Here is a 16727-nt window from a genome sequence, read left to right as displayed (position 1 = left end):
CACACCCTGGGACCCTCGATTTGTCAAGGGCCGGAGCGGCAGCCCTGACACTGGCACGGGTGAAGATGAATTTCCATCCAGCGCAGTTTGCCTTCTGACTCCATTAATCCTCAGGGTTCAGATGATGAATTTATTTTTTTCCTTCTATTTTTTTTTTTATTATTTTCCCTCCAGTGTCCCCTCCCACAGCACAGAAAGAGCTGAACAGATGGTGCTTTGCAGGAAAGCCAGAGTGCCCATGAGGATACAGAGGCCTGCCCACTCCTCAGCCACGTGGCCACCAGCGCTCGCAGAAGCCTTGATTTCCTCTGGGAAAGGCAGCAGCAATGATTTTAGCATTCCCAGTGGGTGGGTGGATGGGTGAGTGGATGGATGGATAGATGGATGGAGAGGAGCAGAAGACTAACAGGCTGTTTAGCAAGGAGACTGTGCTCATCCCCATCCAGACAGCACCAACTGCTGCCTGCAGCGCAGAGGAGAGCGGGTCCGGCGGTGGGTCGCTCCGGTGCGCCGGTGCCTTTGGACCGTGCTGCCAGCTGGCCTCCACTTAACCTCCAATTAAACCCGGGGTCGGCGCCGATCGGAAGGAGGCAGGATTTATAACCCACAGCAGGATGCAGTTTGACACTGGCTGTAATCAGGAGAGCTGTCACCACAAGGACAGCTGTCAGGCCACGCTGCCTCGTAAAAAGGGATGGAGACACCCTAAAAGCAGTGGCTGCCTTGCTGGCCTCGCTCACGGGATTAACCCTTCCCTGAACAACCTCCCACAGCAGGGAAGGTACTTCTGTGCCTTGTGGAGCCACTGCTGCGCTCTGCACCACCAGAGACAGCTGCCATACTTGTGCCTCTCTGCTGAAATTAATAGCTTGATTATGAAGTGCTTACTGAGATGGTATCAGGAGATTCTCAGTGAGTTCGGGTTGCAGGCCAACAGCCACTGGAATCAAACCACTCACTCTTTTAATGACCTCTTTCCAAGATTGGGGTGATTTATGGGCAGATCAGCTACATAAGGGAATGAGGACAGCCTGGGTGCAGTGGTGGTCAGGCAGGAACAGTGGGGCACTCACAGGCCCACCAGATCTGTGTGCCAGTGACTCAAGTGAGCCTTCCCCAGAGAAGACATGAGATAAGTTAAGTTAGTTAGGCTGCCTGAGGAGGTGGTGGAGTCACCATCACTGGAGGTGTTCAGGAGGAGACTTGATAGGGTGCTTGGTTGCAGGGTTTAGTTGATTAGGTGGTGTTGGATGATAGGTTGGACATGATGATCTTGAAGGTCTCTTCCAACCTGGGGTCGGGTCTGGTCTATTTCTATTTCTATTTCTATTTCTATTTCTATTTCTATTTCTATTCTATTCTATTCTATCCTATCCTATCCTATCCTATCCTATCCTATCCTATCCTATCCTATCCTATCCTATCCTATCACACTCAAGAAGAAGAAAAAATGTTAACACTTAAAACATTTTTGGGAAAAAAAAAATAAACTGGTAAACTGTCATTAGGGAAAGTCCTGAGCTGGCAGGGTGATGATAATTGAAGGTTGTGTTTATTTGTTTATTTGCTTGTGTTAAACCACCTGCTTCAGCCACCAGCCAGAGGGATCCACCTGCACATAACTTACAGTGTGGTAATGCACTCACCCTCTGCTTTCACGTACTGGACTTGGTTGAAGCAGGTGCTCTTAAATAACTTACTCATGTGCTAAGCTGCTGCACAGCCTCTTGTGCACCCCTTGGGAGCCAGATGTCAGTGCCAGAGTGAGAAGAAGGGGAAAGCACTTGCCCAGGAGAGATGAAGCCCAAAATGTGGACTGAGCTGGACAGAGAGGGGCAAGCTGTGGTTCTGCAGCACTAAGTGACAGATTTGCTACTTCAGTCAGAAGGACAAGAGTTTGAAAAATAAAGTGTCCTACCTGGGGAGAAATCCTACATTATTGTAATTACAGTCTTGGTTCAGGGGCTGTGGATTCTGGCAGTTTAGATCCAGATCCAAGCTCTGTGCTTTGGACTGATGGTCTGCAAAGCAATTTTGCCATCCTGCTAATGTCCTTGTGGAGAGCTCAGAGAGAGAAAAGAGACAAACACTTCAGAATGACAAGTGTGCTCTTAATTACATGGTGACAAGCATTGAGAGAGAGTATAAAATAGGAACTGGTGTGTCTTAATTTTGGAGAAAATGATGATACAGATTAAATTGATGCTTTCTTCCTATTCCCTGCACACCAGCTCTGCATGTGTCACTTCAGTCTCTACTTTTCTCATCTGGAGACAGAACAATCTTTCAATTAAAAAGACTGCTACAAAATCTCATCTCTAATTAGCATGTGATTGTAGTAGGGACTGCATTGCTGGTTTTGATACCAGAGAAGCCATTGCTCTCTCAGTTGTGATCCAGCAGGTTTGTCAGCAGGACATGTGGAGGTGAAGGCCATCTTGCTCGCCCCCTTCCCCTCACCTGTGTAACCTGTTAGAGCCACTATGGACCCTTCTCTCAACCTCAGTGTCCCCTAACCAGAGATACTCCTGGGTCCTGGAGGCATGCAGGTGCACAGGGCAAACTCTGCAAGACTTGGAGGTGTCAGATGAAGAAAAACTCAACATGAGCTGACAATGGTCTCTTGCAGCCCAGAAGGCAACCGAGTGCTGAGCTGCATCAAAAGGAGCCTGCCCAGTAGGATTAGGAAGGTGATTCAGCCTCTCTACTCTGCTCTCCTGAGACCCCACCTGGAGCAGTTGTCCAGTTCTGGTGCTCTTAGTGTTAAGAGGGACATCAGACTGATGGAGTGGGTTCAGAGGAGGCCAGGAAGATGATCAGAGGGCTGGAAAACCTCCCCTGTGAGGACAGGCTAACGGAGTTGGGTCTGTTCAGCCTGGAGTAAAGAAGGCTCTGGGGAGACATTATAGGAGAAAAGGAAGCCTACAAGAAAGCTGGGAAGGGACTTTTTGCAAGGGTTTGTTGTGATGAGATGAGAGGGAGTGAAGCTAGAGGAAGGGAAATTTAGACCAGATATTAGAAAGAAATTCTTTACAGTGAGGGTGGTGAGACACTGAAATAGGTTTCCCAGGGAGGTTGTGGATGCCCCCTCCCTGGAAGTGTTCAAGGCCAGGCTGGATGAGGCCTTGAGCAACCTGGTCTAGTGGAAGGTGTCCCTGCCCAGGATCTTTAAGGTCCCTTCCAACCCAAACCATTCTGTGAATCTATCGATGTATGAAACATGCTTCACCAACTGGGGGAAAAGGACAGCTTTAGGGTGATATTTGCAGAGGAGAACGAAGAGAGGACAGCAGTATTCCTCTGTGCCTGTCCTCAGGGCTCCCATTCATACCATGCTGGGATTTGCTGGTGGAGGTCGCTGCTGATTAATCAAATTCAGCTTCCCTGCTCATATTTCTGCTGAAATTTGCTTTCTGTGTGTAGCCCATTTATCCATCTGCAAATCCATCCTGTTAAGAGGGAACAACCAAGCTGAAAGACAGCTTACCGTAATGGAGTGCGGTCTGGCCTTCCCCGTCCTGAAAAACAGAGAGAGGGAGTTCATTTTAAAGGTACAGGTAACATCATGGGGATGCAAGCAAAGCCCAGTTTTACATAAATAAGCTGAATCACAGCAATATTTTAATTGACAAGATAAACAGCCCAGGACACCCAGCTACCTGGCAGTTAGGCTTTGAATCATCCTCCACCATCAATCTGTATTGATGGATAATCAATATCTATCTACCCATAAGAGTTCATGGATCACGTCATGGCATGAGTATAATTCAGTTGATACTGTTATCACTTCCAGCCCATAAAAATGAAGGATTTCAATCCTATGGCCTTACTTTGAGACCTTTGCTAATTCTGATGCTTCAGTCCAAGATGCTTCTGGGCAAGCCTGGCCTTGGCCAGCTACTCAAGAGCAGGGTAAAGCACTGGGATGCTAGCACGGCTCAGCACACTGCACTCTTCACAACAAGGAAGCACAAGGGGAAAATGCTTTTCTTCCACTTCAATAAATCTGAGGTCTCTGCTCTTCAGAATGTAGGTTTGACCAAAGGTTGTCACAAAGCCCACATGAGCATTTGGGCTGTTCAGCATGAAGAAAAGATGACTCTGGGGGGACCTTATAGCTGCATTTCAGTACCTGAAGGGGACCCACAGACAGGCTGGGGACAGACTGCTTAGAAGGACTTGTCGTGATAGGACGAGGACCAATGGTTTGAAAGTGGAGCAGGGTAGACTTAAGCTGGACATCAGGAGGAAGTTCTTTACAATGAGAGTGGTGAAATAGTGGAACAGGTTGCCTAGGGATGTGGTTGTGGACCCATCCCTGGAGACATTCAAGATCAGACATGATGTGGCCCTGGGCAGCCTGCTCTAATTGGAAGTGTCCCTGCTGACTGCAGGGGCTTGGACAAGATGACCTCTGAAGGTCCCTTCCAACCCAATGCATTCTGTAAGTTCTGTTGGGCTGCTGGTGTTCTTGCTGTCTGAGGATGAAGACACTAGGGAATGAGAGCTGGTTGACAAAGTCATCTGTGTGACACACCTGCAGCACAAGCACAAGGCAAACCACAGGATGTGAAGATGCTGGCACACAGCTCCCTCTTCAAACTAACACATACACTGCTGCAGCAGCTGCAATGGTTTGGGAAGTGTGTCACCTTCCCAGACCCCACAAGCTTGGGCAGGGCTTTGTGAGTGAGCAGTTGGTGCCCACAGGGCACAGCCAGCAGTGCAAACCCAGGCACTGCACTGTGCCACACAGGAACAGGTGAAATACCATAAGGAAAGAATTACTGGCCCCTTTGCTTTCACTACCCCACCAGGATTAGCCTCTAATTCAGTTCTTTGCCTCCTTAATTTATTTGCATCTGTTTATGGAGACTTAAGTTTGTAATTACCATCATCTTTAGGATTAAGGTGCAAATTCTACAGCCTGCTGTGGATTCTGGAGGGGAAAGGGAAACAAAGAACAGTAAAACAGGTAGAAAAACCATCTGTAGCTGTTTGGAGACCTCTGGTTTCCCAGACTACTACGTTGGTATTAACCCTGTTCCGCTCAGGAACTAGGATGGACTTTTGTTTCAGGGTGGGAACTACCATGCTTTGCTCTGGGACACCACATCAACACCACAGCAAAAGAGAAATGGCAGATTTAACAGGCATCTGCTGCCTAAACACCCATTTCATGTCTTCTTCAAACAAAAGGTGAGGGGCGAGATTTTTCTCCCCATGTGCTGCTGTGCCCTATTCATGGCCCTCACAGTTTGGAGGTGCCTCGTTTTATGACCCTATTTGTGCCCAAACCGTGGAGAAGTTAATGCAAATGGATGTCATTAGAAGATACCACAAACCAAACAACTGAAGGCATCAAGGGCAGCATGCATTGATTATTCCACACTAATAAGGTAACTGATGTGAGACAGATCCCTGGAGTGGTCCTTTAAGCATAATCCTGCTCGGAGGAGTGACAGGGCTGGCACTGACTTCAGCAGAACACAGAAGAGCAGGGCTGGGGAAGAAGAGGAGGGAGCACTAGGAATGAGTTATTGGAAAGGCAGGCTTTCAAATGTGCAGGCTGTGTGTGTGTGTTGGGGGATGGGAAGCCTTCTCCCCTCTGCACCGTCACCTTCAAAACTAGACCTCACAAAACCCGCAGGTGGATGGGACTAAGGACGTGTGGCAAAATCCCTCTCCATGGGAATGCTTTGCTGCAAAACTCCTTCTAAAATACACCCTCTCCAGGAATGCCACAGCCAGCTGTCCCTCTTCCAAAGGCACTGCAGCTTCAGCAGCAACCTTTGGGCTAACAAAGGTTTTAATTTCTCTTAGATGCACAGTCTGGCATTTATTGGGCTAAAGAGAGAGGGCAAGTCCAGGCATATGAAACGTGTCTCTTTAATCCCAGTGTGGTTTTTAAAAAGAACTATTAATCCAATGTTATGCAAACACTGTGTACACTTTATGCTGTGGATAGTTTTTTTTTTCCCCCCTCTGAGCCAGGCCAAATGCTATTTGTTACACTTCCCTGATGCTCTGCTATTCGCGTGTATTTTCTCTGTGACAAATTTTAATCCAGGTAAATGGAAAAAGCTCAAGTGTGGTCACCCCCTAAGGGCCTTGAAATGCCCTCAGGAGGCTGCTGATCTCAATCCCTCTTTGATTTGGCTTTTTGGAGCACTGTAGCTAATCAGAACCCAATGTGCCTGGCTGCTCTGCACACAGTGCTTGGCTCTAGGTACAGCAAGGTTGAGGCTTCAGTGTAAAATGGTCACACTTGGAAACAAACCAAGACTGGGCCGTGAAAGTGAGGATTACAGCTCCCCTTGTAGAAATTATGTGAGATGAATATTGCCTGCCAGCTGCTGGAAATGTTTGCTTTGCAACAAAACAAGATGCACAGAAGTGGTCTTAAGAGGAATTGTAGCTGGCTTTGCTGCAAGGGGTTAGTTACTTCCTGACATGAGACAAAAAGCAGCGGTTTCTGGAGCATCCTAGGCAAGGAGTTTGCCAGGACTGTTTACTTCTTCTTTCTCCAATTTATCCTTCAGATTACAGAAATGTAAATCATAGAGAGCTGTGAGTACAAGCCCCAGAGTCTACTGATACACATAAAAAATACTAATTTCATAACTCTGTAACATAAAACCCCTGAATGCTGTCACCAGTTATTTCCAAACTATGGAAAGTCAGGAAATCACAGTGCCTAACCCTCTGTGCTAAGGCTGGTTAGAAGAAATTAGAGGCTTTTTGCCCCCAGTATGAGCTTCTGTAGTGTGAGAGGAGCACAAAGAGATGTTGAGTAGTGGAGCTGGAGTCAGGGAGTGCAAGAGAAGAGATGGACAGCTCTGGGTCCGATGCTGAGCTCTGCTCTATGTCAGGATGACTCTGAGAAATGCCCTTTCAGCAGGTGGAATAAAGTCAATGTGACAGGTTAAAAAGGAGGTAATCAGAACTCTGAATCCAGTGAGCAAGGCCAAGCTCAAAGCAGTGATACATGTTTCTGCAAAGCTTTGCTTTCAGCTTCCAGGGCACTGGCAAGTATCTGCCTATAAAAAAGAGGAGCTTGTGGACATGGCAGAACCCACACAGGCAGACACAAGATGGCCAGAAACAAAGGAAGGACCATCGCACACTGAAATGCAGGAGCGCTCGGTCACACACACACAAGTTACTGACCAACAACGGACACATTCCAAGCTTTCCTCCACCCCCAGTGCCTTTTACAGCCTTATGGCACATCTGGCCGTGGCAAGATGACAGGCATGCCCTTCAAGGGAGAGAAGAGTGTCCCCAAAGACCTCAAAAATAAAAGCAAATGCCCACATCTACCAAACCCATCAAAATAAAGATGCTGTAAAATCACTGGAACCTTCTACATCCACGGCCTGCGACAGATGTCACTCAATGAAAATCCAACTACCAGTGGGTAACTTATTGGATAACAGGATTTTGTTCTGCTCCTGAGAAATTTAAGCAAGAGAAATGAGAGAAGATGGACCGAGCGCAGATGGACCAACTGTCTTATCCGTTAAGTGGTACTATGGCTGCTGCACGTCAATTTTGTCTCATGAGTGATAGGATTATATTGGTGTTGCCATCCCATGTTCATTCCTCGGGAACTTCTGTACCCTGCTTAACCTAACACAAGGTTTCTGGACTGAGGGGCAGAGCTTGGCTGAGCCTTGCTGAGAGGCTGCACTTGTTGTAAATGAAAGTCCTGCTGCCCTGCCGTGGCGAGTAGACCTTGATGTGCCAAGGACTGGCTGTGCTGGTTTCATGGGACAGTTTAAAGAACAGTGTTATATAAATGTTGATCTTCTTCATTTACCCTCCAAGCTGTGGGCAAGAACCTCTTACGTGGGTGGCCCTAGGGGAGATGCTGTTTCTTCCTCTATCTCACATGTCTTATTTAGCAGAAGAACAGAAAGAGTTAAAAACAAACCAAGATGGTTGCCAGGGTAAACTTTGGTTCACCTAGACCCCGTCTCAGTGGTGAAGTGTGGGTTGGACAGCCTTCCATACCTGTTGCAAGGGTCTGCAAAGGACCCCTGTACCTGCTCGAGTGCTGAGCCACACTGAGACCTCATCCCTGTGCCTTCAATCACATCTCCAAGAGCAGACATCATGAGCATGAAAAGCACAGCAGAAAATATCCCCCTTCACCTCCCCCTCCTGAGGACAGCACGTGCACTCTTCATTTTAAGGTATTCTTTCCCTCCCATCTCCTCTTCTTTCTGCTCATTTGTGGCAACTTTTAAGGTGCACCCTTGTTCCCATTGACAGACTCCAAATGTTGGCAGGGATCGCAGGAGATAAGACTGATGAGGTGATAAGAGTGTTTAACAGCACTGGGTCCTGGGCAACATGATGGTCCAGAGGGAAGATAAATATTTACACTACATCTTTAGAAGGTGAGTGAATAAAAAGGGCTGGAATAATACAGCTTCTTGAACAAGGACTGGGGCTTAGGAGCTGTGAATATAAATCTCTGCAGCCTCACGACACACACTCACTCAAGCCAGGGAGATGAAAAATAGCAAGAAAATACTTCCCTACACTTTTAAAAAGGGTTTTATTTCTCATTTATTTCCACTTTAGACTTCAGCTTCCCAAGAATTTACTTTAACCTCGGCATCTTCTTACTTTCTCAAATTTTATCTTCAAGATGACTGAGGACGAAGCTACAGCTAAGTGCATATCAGAATTTGCATGCTAACACCCACCAGTATCACAGTATCAACAAGGCTGGAAGAGACCTCAAAGATCATCGAGTCCAACATGTCACCACCGACCTCATGACTAGACCATGGCACCAAGTGCCATGTCCAGTCCCCTCCTGAACACCTCCAGGGACTCTACCACCTCTCTGGGCAGCCCATTCCAATGACAAATGACTCTCTCCGTGAAGAACTTTCTCCTCACCTCCAGCCTAAACTTCCCCTGGCACAGCTTGAGACTGTGTCCTCTTGTTCTGGTGCTGGTTGCTAGAGAGAAGAGACCGACCCCTTCCTGGCTACAACCACCTTTCAGGTAGTTGTAGACAGCAATGAGGTCTCCCCTGAGCCTCCTCTTCTCCAGGCTAAACAATCCCAGCTCCCTCAGCCTCTCCTCATAGGGCTTGTGCTCAAGGCCTCTCACCAGCCTTGTTGTCCTCCTCTGGACAGTATACTCTTTACAGTATGTAAAACCAGGCAATGTGGGCTAATTTAACCAGTCCAAACTCCACCAGGCAACTGAGGAGAGAGCCCCAACACAGCCTTGATGTTCGTTCACATGCTGCTTTTGCACACAGCAGCCTGGGTTTGGACACATAGATTAATACATGTGAAATGAATCCTTGTCCAGTAGAAGCATACCAATGAGTGGGTTGCTGTGTGTGCAAATAAGGGCACAGGAAAGCAATGGTTTAAGTCTGAAGTTTGATCCTGTCCTTTTATAATCCCTTCCTTAGACCAGTGTGGACTCAAAGGCACCTAGACTTTTTAGTTGCTGCCTGAGCCTGAAAGCAATACCTGAGGCAGTGCAATTTGAGAATCAAGACCATCTAATGGCATTATGCCACAATATCTAGAGTCCCAAAATGCTCCAACTCTAGGGAGATGAAGTAGACTTTAATTAGTTTTCTCCTCATTTTTCAGACTAGGTGGCTCATATGAGGGTAACTGGTTAGCTGGTGTTTGTGAAGTGCTTTGTGAAGGCATGGTTTTTAATGTTAAGTGCAGGCTGTTGTGGCACACCACCGTATGCATCCTTGGTACCAGTTGAAAGGCAGCTCAGGCACTTTTCAAGGTGCAGCACCATGGGAGAAAGGATACAAAGCATCCTCCAGCAGATGTGAAAACAAGATCCATGCACTGGTCACAAGCAGTTGTGATCTGGGGATTGCAAACAGCCCAGGCTGACAAGTGTAGGGCTTGGATATCCTGCAAGTTTGGCTTGTCAATAAACTCTTCCATCCCCCATACACGTGGGTAGGCTTGCCAAGGACCTTTCTTCTACTGAGCTCTCTCTCTCTTAGAGCTCTCGCCTCTGTCCCTTTCCTCTCATTCAGCCCTTTTCCTGCATTTTGCTGGGCAGATTTCTGTAATGATGGAAGGTGCTAGACAGATCTTTATCCTCACCTCCTGGGCCCTTCTCCAGAGCCTACCGCCAGGCTATCATTTGGCCCATCTTCTAAGTGCCTCAGAGATAAATTAGATCTGCATAGAGAAGCAATTATTACATTTCTAATGGCACAGACCCTTACAGCACACTCTGCTACTGAAAGGCAAAGAAAATTGCATTAGCTTTTGTTTGATTCAAAATGATGATCAAGGGAAGAGGAATGTTGAAGCCCTTTAAAGCCAAGCCTCCAAGCCAGGGATCCTTCTGTCTGGGGACTTCCCCATTCATATTCACTGCCTGAGCTCATAGCCGTGGTTCACTTAGGTGCACTAATTTTCAAGAGCCCTCCACTTGCAAAGCTCCTGTTAAAATCAGGCTGAAGAAAGCTTGGAGAGAATACGACGGCCAGGAACTGCCAGTCGCTCCCTCCTGCAGCCTGCATCTGCTAATGCACCCAAACGCCACCGGCCCGAGGAGTTCAGCGCGCCAGGGTTACGCTAATCCCTCATCGCCCTAGTTTCCAACTGGTGCTGCACCTAAATTTCCAAGTGCAATTTCAATGGGATTTATCACATCCTACTATCATCAGCATGTAGTGCTGCTGGCACAGATACAGACTCCCAATATCCCACCACTGTCTGTAATTGCAGGGCAAATTGATTGCTGGATCTACACAGCGGCTCAGGCAGCAACCCCAAAACTCTCAGGGCTGTTTTCCTGTCAAGTGTTTTCACCTCAGTTTGCAGCTGGCACCCTAAGCACAGCTGTGGGTTTGTACATAACGTATTTATAGGTGGCTCCAAGGAGTATTTGCTACTGCTTTGTTACTTCCAGCATCAGACACCTCTCTGGTCAACAAACAAGTGTGTTGGCGTGATAGAAAAGCTGCTGTGAAGCTCTGGGCTTCCTCAGCCCAGGGATCAAATGTGTATTTAGAAAGAGCTGGTGTCTAGAGCTGTAACAAGTGTCACAGAGCTGCAGCTGAGCCAGCCTCTACAAAACCATGCCAAAACCATCCAGGCTGCAAACAGAACAATATTCCTAAGGGTAAGCGGCTAAAAATCTTTCTTCTTAAGGTTCTTCCCTGCCCCTTCCCCATGTAAAAGTTAGTAGCTCCTGTACTGCTTTATCACTTTAGCGTGGCTGAGGCAGATACCTGGTTATTTAAGGGGCAGGATAAATGGGCTGAGACAGCTTTCCTATCCCCAATTCACTAGGGAACGCTTGGAAATTCCACCTGACATGGGGACTGCACTGTGCTCTTAAACAATCTCCCGTCTGATCCGATTGTTCCCCAGTGGGGAGGCAGGCTGCAGCTCGCTCAAGAGTCATTGATTGGATTAACAGCCTAATTCCCAACAGATGAATAGAATACTGATGTCTTGTCAGCCCACATCATAGAAGGAAAACACAATCTGCTTCTACAGCCCCGAAATTTAACCCTTTGTTTCCCCGCTCCCCCCTCCCTGGGACATGGGGCTGAATGTAGGGGTCTGACACTTCCAGCTCGAGATCCTGGCTGTTTGACAAGAAGAGAAATATTACTCTTTGGGATGCTTTGCCTAATCATCTAGGTGCCACAGGATCACATGTTGTCTTCTGCAAGGTTGGTTTTGTAAGAAGCCCTCTTTCCATCCTTTCTAGACAAAAGAGATTTTTACCAGAGACCTTAATTATTCCCACCTCCGCCCCCCCACCCCCCCTTTTCTATTTTACCACCTGCCCTTAAAGGCAATACTGTAGGCTTCACAATAAGCAGTTGAAAATTCATTAGCTTGACAGTATTTATTCTGAAATACTGAGATGTTGAATGTTTTCTGAGTTATCACTTGCTTAGGAGGCCAGATCTGCCTGGAGAGGAGCATCCAGCATTGCCGTGATGCCTTCTCCCTCCGGCAGCTCTTGGCAAGCCACAGGGCAGGGGAGAGAAGCTGGGAGCATCTCGGACAGCTCCCATTCTCCACCTCCTAATGCAGACACTAATGTTTTCTTACCTCATAGAGAGGCTGTGATAACAAATTAATTGCTACTGGTCAAATGTTCACTACTATAGAAGCAGGACTGTGTGCATATTAAAGAGATTCTCCAAGAGCCAAAAATTATTTATGGGCTCCTTGGCACTGTCTGCATTTATTTCCTTGTTTGGGAGACAACTATAAATAACAAGCATCTGAATTTGAGAAATGTATTCAAAATTACTTCTCCCTGCTCCCCCCAGATCATTGGGGTCTGTAATTCTGTGGGGTTTGTTTCCTTCTAACAGCCACCTTTTACATTTGCATTTACAAGACAGGTAGACAAACATTTAAATATTGACATTTTTTCAGCAGTAATCCTAGAACATAGAGGAATAGAGCTGCAGCATTCATGCCAGGACTGTAACCCATATTGAGAGGTGTCTTCTGGAGTATCTTTGATCCAACATTCTAATGGCAATGGCTTACCAACTCTAACTTGTTTCCCCACCTCTGCAACCTGTGTATCACCTGAGATGAGCCAGGTTGCTCTGTGAAAAAAGGCATTTCCACTTTCATTTGGATTTTCCATCTCACCTGCAGTGTGGAAGCATTCCCTCCATCACTCTTCAAGTCTAAAAAATTAGTTAGCCCAGCTCAAACCCACATGACAAAAAGGAAAGAAAGCATGGAAGGATGGAGATGCACAGCCTTTTTCTCTTTTCCCTTTTAACCTGTACCCTGGACCTGTTAGAAGTGACAGTTTTCCAGACTTCATCATTTCATGACATTATTACACATATAAAAGATTTGCTAAAAGACTGACTGAAAGAACAGGTTTTCCTTCTTCTGGCTGTCAATCTAACCCTGCAGAGAGCCCTGTCTTCAGAGACAAGCAGGTTGCTTCATGCTCTCACAACACAGGCAGTGGGGAAGCAACAGCCCACATTAATGCCCTAGCTGCCTTAACCAAAACAATTAGCGCGAGAAGCTGCATGGACTCAAACAATTCAATTAATGTCCTTGTTAGTGTTTTAAACTCACTCCAATTATTAGCTCCTTTTACAATTTGAAACCAGAATGTTTCACTTTCATCCCAGATGTGAATTTGTTCCAGAGTGGCAATAAATAAATAAGTCAAATGACCCCTGGTCCAGCCCAGCCCCTGCGCTGTAATATGGCTGCGCTGTATATTCACGAATCCAGGTTAAGGATGGGGACTGGGGCAGTTGTGCCCTGGAACCAGCAGACTGCAGGTTTTATAAATACATACAGAAATAATTAAAATCTAAGGGGTTTAGAAGGGTTAATCTCCTTTAAATAATCTCTGCCACAAAGCCTGTAAAGTCACTGCTGGCACCGTGCCCGCGTGGGACCGGCTGTCGGATATCAGGGCAGCACGTGTGGGTGGGTGGGAGCGGGGAGATTAAGTGGCAGCGCTGCCACCGTGGCCTATCAGACACGCTGCTCCCCTGCATGTGGCTCCCCGGGTCACTGCTGAGGGCCTGGAGATGCTGTGGGCAGGATGGCATCCAGCACCAGCCAGCAAGTCAACATGCCACTGGCTCCACCTGATTGAAGGGAGAGAAGGAAGCTTGATTAAGCTGCTAAATTTAGCAGGTTGGATGGGAGACAGCGGGAGCCGAGAGCGCTGCTGCCACTGCTTGGTTCACCTGAGACCTTCCTGATTTCAAGGCAAGCGGTGGCTTGTATTTATTTCAAGGGATTCAGGACTTTGCAAATAACCTCCTTTTCTTACACAGGCTCAAAGCCACAACCCTGGGTGGCCAAGGAGATGTTTAATTGTCAGCTACAGTGGACTCACAGCTGCCACTCTCCATTTTAGAATGTCCTCTGCATATAAACTGTCATTTTAAAGCCAACAACTGTGTGGCCACTAGACATAAATCCAAAGTGGAGCAGAGAAACCACCCCTGTGTGGGCTAAAGCAGTACCTTGTCTGAACCCACAGTTTGGTTTCCCCTGCTTTGGGCCAAGGCAGGGGCAGCTGAAATGCCTCAGAATCCTGTTGTGGTTCTCCCTGGCAGGGAGGTCACATACCATGATAACTGTGATGGAAGTACAGCCACACTGCCTGTGGCAACGTGCCATAAGAGGGGCAGAGGTGATGCTAACAGCACAGGGATCTTTTCCTCTTTTAAGCTGGTGAGGATAAAGACTCTGGAGACTCTGTTTTGGTCTCATAAATCTTCCTCAGTTTGGTGTGTAAAATCAAAACTTGCCACCTTGAGATGGTCTGAACCATGCTCTGAACTCATTAAATGAGATCTGGATTTCATTAAGCCAAGTCTAGGATGCCGAGTGACCAGAGCCCATGGTCCTCAGCTTGCTACTCCTTTATTAAACCCCAATTCCAGGGATGTTGCTCAGACATCTCAAAGGATTTCAGGATAGTGCTGTGCCCTGCAGCCCCCAGCCAGCCTTTCCCTCCCAAGCACGCCTGTTTCTTAAGGACAAGGACTCTTCTTTGTGGCTAATCTGGAATTAGAGGACGTTCTCACAGCTGTCTGCCAGAGGGAAGAAGGCAGCAGAGCCTGGATCCTGCCCCAAAGTGGACCACTGCCAGGGAGAAGCTAACTGCATGTGTTGACTTAAGAAGCTCCCATCTCATCACCTCCAGGGGTTGCTGTTTTTGTGATGTCCAGCAGCCTTTTAGCAGCCTTTGTGAATTGTGTTAGTGGCTGATTTACCATTTTTCTATTTTATAAGGTGTGAACCACCAAGTACAACTACACATCAGACTCTGAAAACTTCCCTCTCAGTCTATGATCATTGGGACTGTTCCCTGATGGAAGAAAGGAGAAATAAATAGAGAGGGAAAAGGTTTATTGGTACTGCTTATTCACAGACAGTCAGGTTTCACAAAGGCTGTTAAAAAAGTGCCAATACTAAAGAAGCAAAAAAAAAAGAAAGGAAAAATGTCTGGAGAAAACTGTCTCAGGACATCAAACTGTATCAGTAACTGAGATTTCTCGATGGAGCCACAGTGCCATTAAAAGGAAGCTGAACTAAGTACTTGCAGTTTGGTCTGTCATTACTTATTTAGTGAGATGCAGAATTGATCTGTGCTTTAAAGGGCTCTTTCAAAGTCTAGAGGCAGCACTTGCTCCCTCCTCGTGCTGTATAATAGAGGTGTTCCTAATGAAATTCAGAAGGAGCTGAAGGCAACTGGGGAAAACCACAGACAACTTTCTAAGAGACAGATTTACGTTCGGGGATGTCCTGCCTTTTGAACAAGTTATTCGGCCCAGGGCAGGACTAACAGGTTTGCCATTCATGGATCGTACAAGCGTGGCAGAAGGTCAAGTTCCCTGGTGGTGCTCAGCCCAGGCTGAAGGCTGAGGCTGCCCTCACATCTGGGGCTGAGCTGAGTGAGTCCATCCCATTTCCTACTAAAGCAGTCCAGGGAGACTGCTGGGACATGGACATCTGTCCTCAGCACCCAGAACTAGGACCACTGGGGATGGAGCAGATGGCAGGTTCTGGTGGAGGTGACCGACGTGGGGCAGAGCTGAATCAGTGACCTTGAGGTGAAAGGCTTCGTATCTCCCATTATGAATCCCCAGAGCCCCCTTCAAAGTTAAGTGTTGATACATTAATCTTCCTGACTGATGGGAATAAACTGCAAAGATAATGTTCCACAGGGGAATCTATCTTTATTTTGAGCCAAAACTGCGCTTAAAACCCCAAAGTTAAAGCTTAGGTTTTGGTCTTTCATCGGAAATGCTACAAGTTCCTGCCATCCCTTTTCCTCTTCCAAAGAGCAAATTTAAACAGCACATCATCACCCATTAGTCTCTGAGCACAGCCCCAGCAGTGCAGTGGATTGCTGCACTAAATAATAAACTGGTGTTTGTGTTTCTTCCTGTGCGTGTTGTCCTCCTAAAGAGTTTAATGACAAAGGAGTATATTGAGGAGAGCTGCTGAAGTGCCTCGATGGAGCATGCTGTGTAGGATAAATACCTCCACATCAGGACACTTTTCAGAGCCATCAGGCAGAGGGGTCAGTCTGTTGTAGGTTTTTTTAAAACTGCACAAGCTAATGCTTTAAGAGTGTCTTGATGGAATCAGGGAAATTGGATTGTCCCCCCATTTGCTGGCCTAAAACAAGCCTTTTTTTATTTATCCCATTAGAGGAACACAAGAGAAACCTTTTAAATGTCACTAAAATTTTCCCTGCATTGCAAAACCCAGTGGAAAGGGGTTTAATTTTCCCTGAGACCTCTTAAGTAATGCAGTATGTCAAGGTTTAATACATTGTGTGTAAGGGATTGTCTATATTCTGTGCTCTTCCACCAGGGTGACTCTGTAGGGTTGGTCCTGTTTGCCAGCATTGAGCTGCTCAACCCATGCCCCTTTAGATAGGTTCTGATGAAACAAATAGGCTAGGGAGAGATGAACCTTTCTCTAGATGAGTCCAGGATTCCCCAAAATTCAGCACTGCTGGTCACCTCCCAGTAGGTTTTTCCAGTGAGCTAGGGCTCTTTGTTTTGTTAGGGCCTGTAATTTATAGGCTTTATTTAATTATTAATAGGAGGACTAAAGGGACTTGGCAAGAGGCACTTCTGTACACAGGGCTCCAGATTCCCCTGGAGTATTTAATATGACAAACATAAGCTCCATATCAGAGGGGGAGCCCAGGATTGAAACTGG

General features: G+C 46.9%; 1 protein-coding gene across 1 annotated transcript in view; it reads right to left on the bottom strand.

Annotated features, from left to right (window-relative positions):
• ACBD6 (acyl-CoA binding domain containing 6) overlaps nucleotides 1–16727 on the bottom strand; it is a 102189-nt gene that overhangs the window by 1760 nt on the left and 83702 nt on the right. Inside the window, exon 7 of the mRNA XM_054165459.1 lies at nucleotides 3488–3518. Within this exon, the coding sequence (XP_054021434.1) occupies nucleotides 3488–3518 (31 nt within the window). The remainder of the gene's footprint in view (nucleotides 1–3487; nucleotides 3519–16727) is intronic.

This window comes from Dryobates pubescens, chromosome 11 (genome assembly GCF_014839835.1).
Source record: "Dryobates pubescens isolate bDryPub1 chromosome 11, bDryPub1.pri, whole genome shotgun sequence".
NCBI classification, from domain to species: domain Eukaryota; kingdom Metazoa; phylum Chordata; class Aves; order Piciformes; family Picidae; genus Dryobates; species Dryobates pubescens.
Note: the sequence above shows the minus strand (reverse complement) of the source record. Positions and strands in the feature narration are given on the sequence as shown.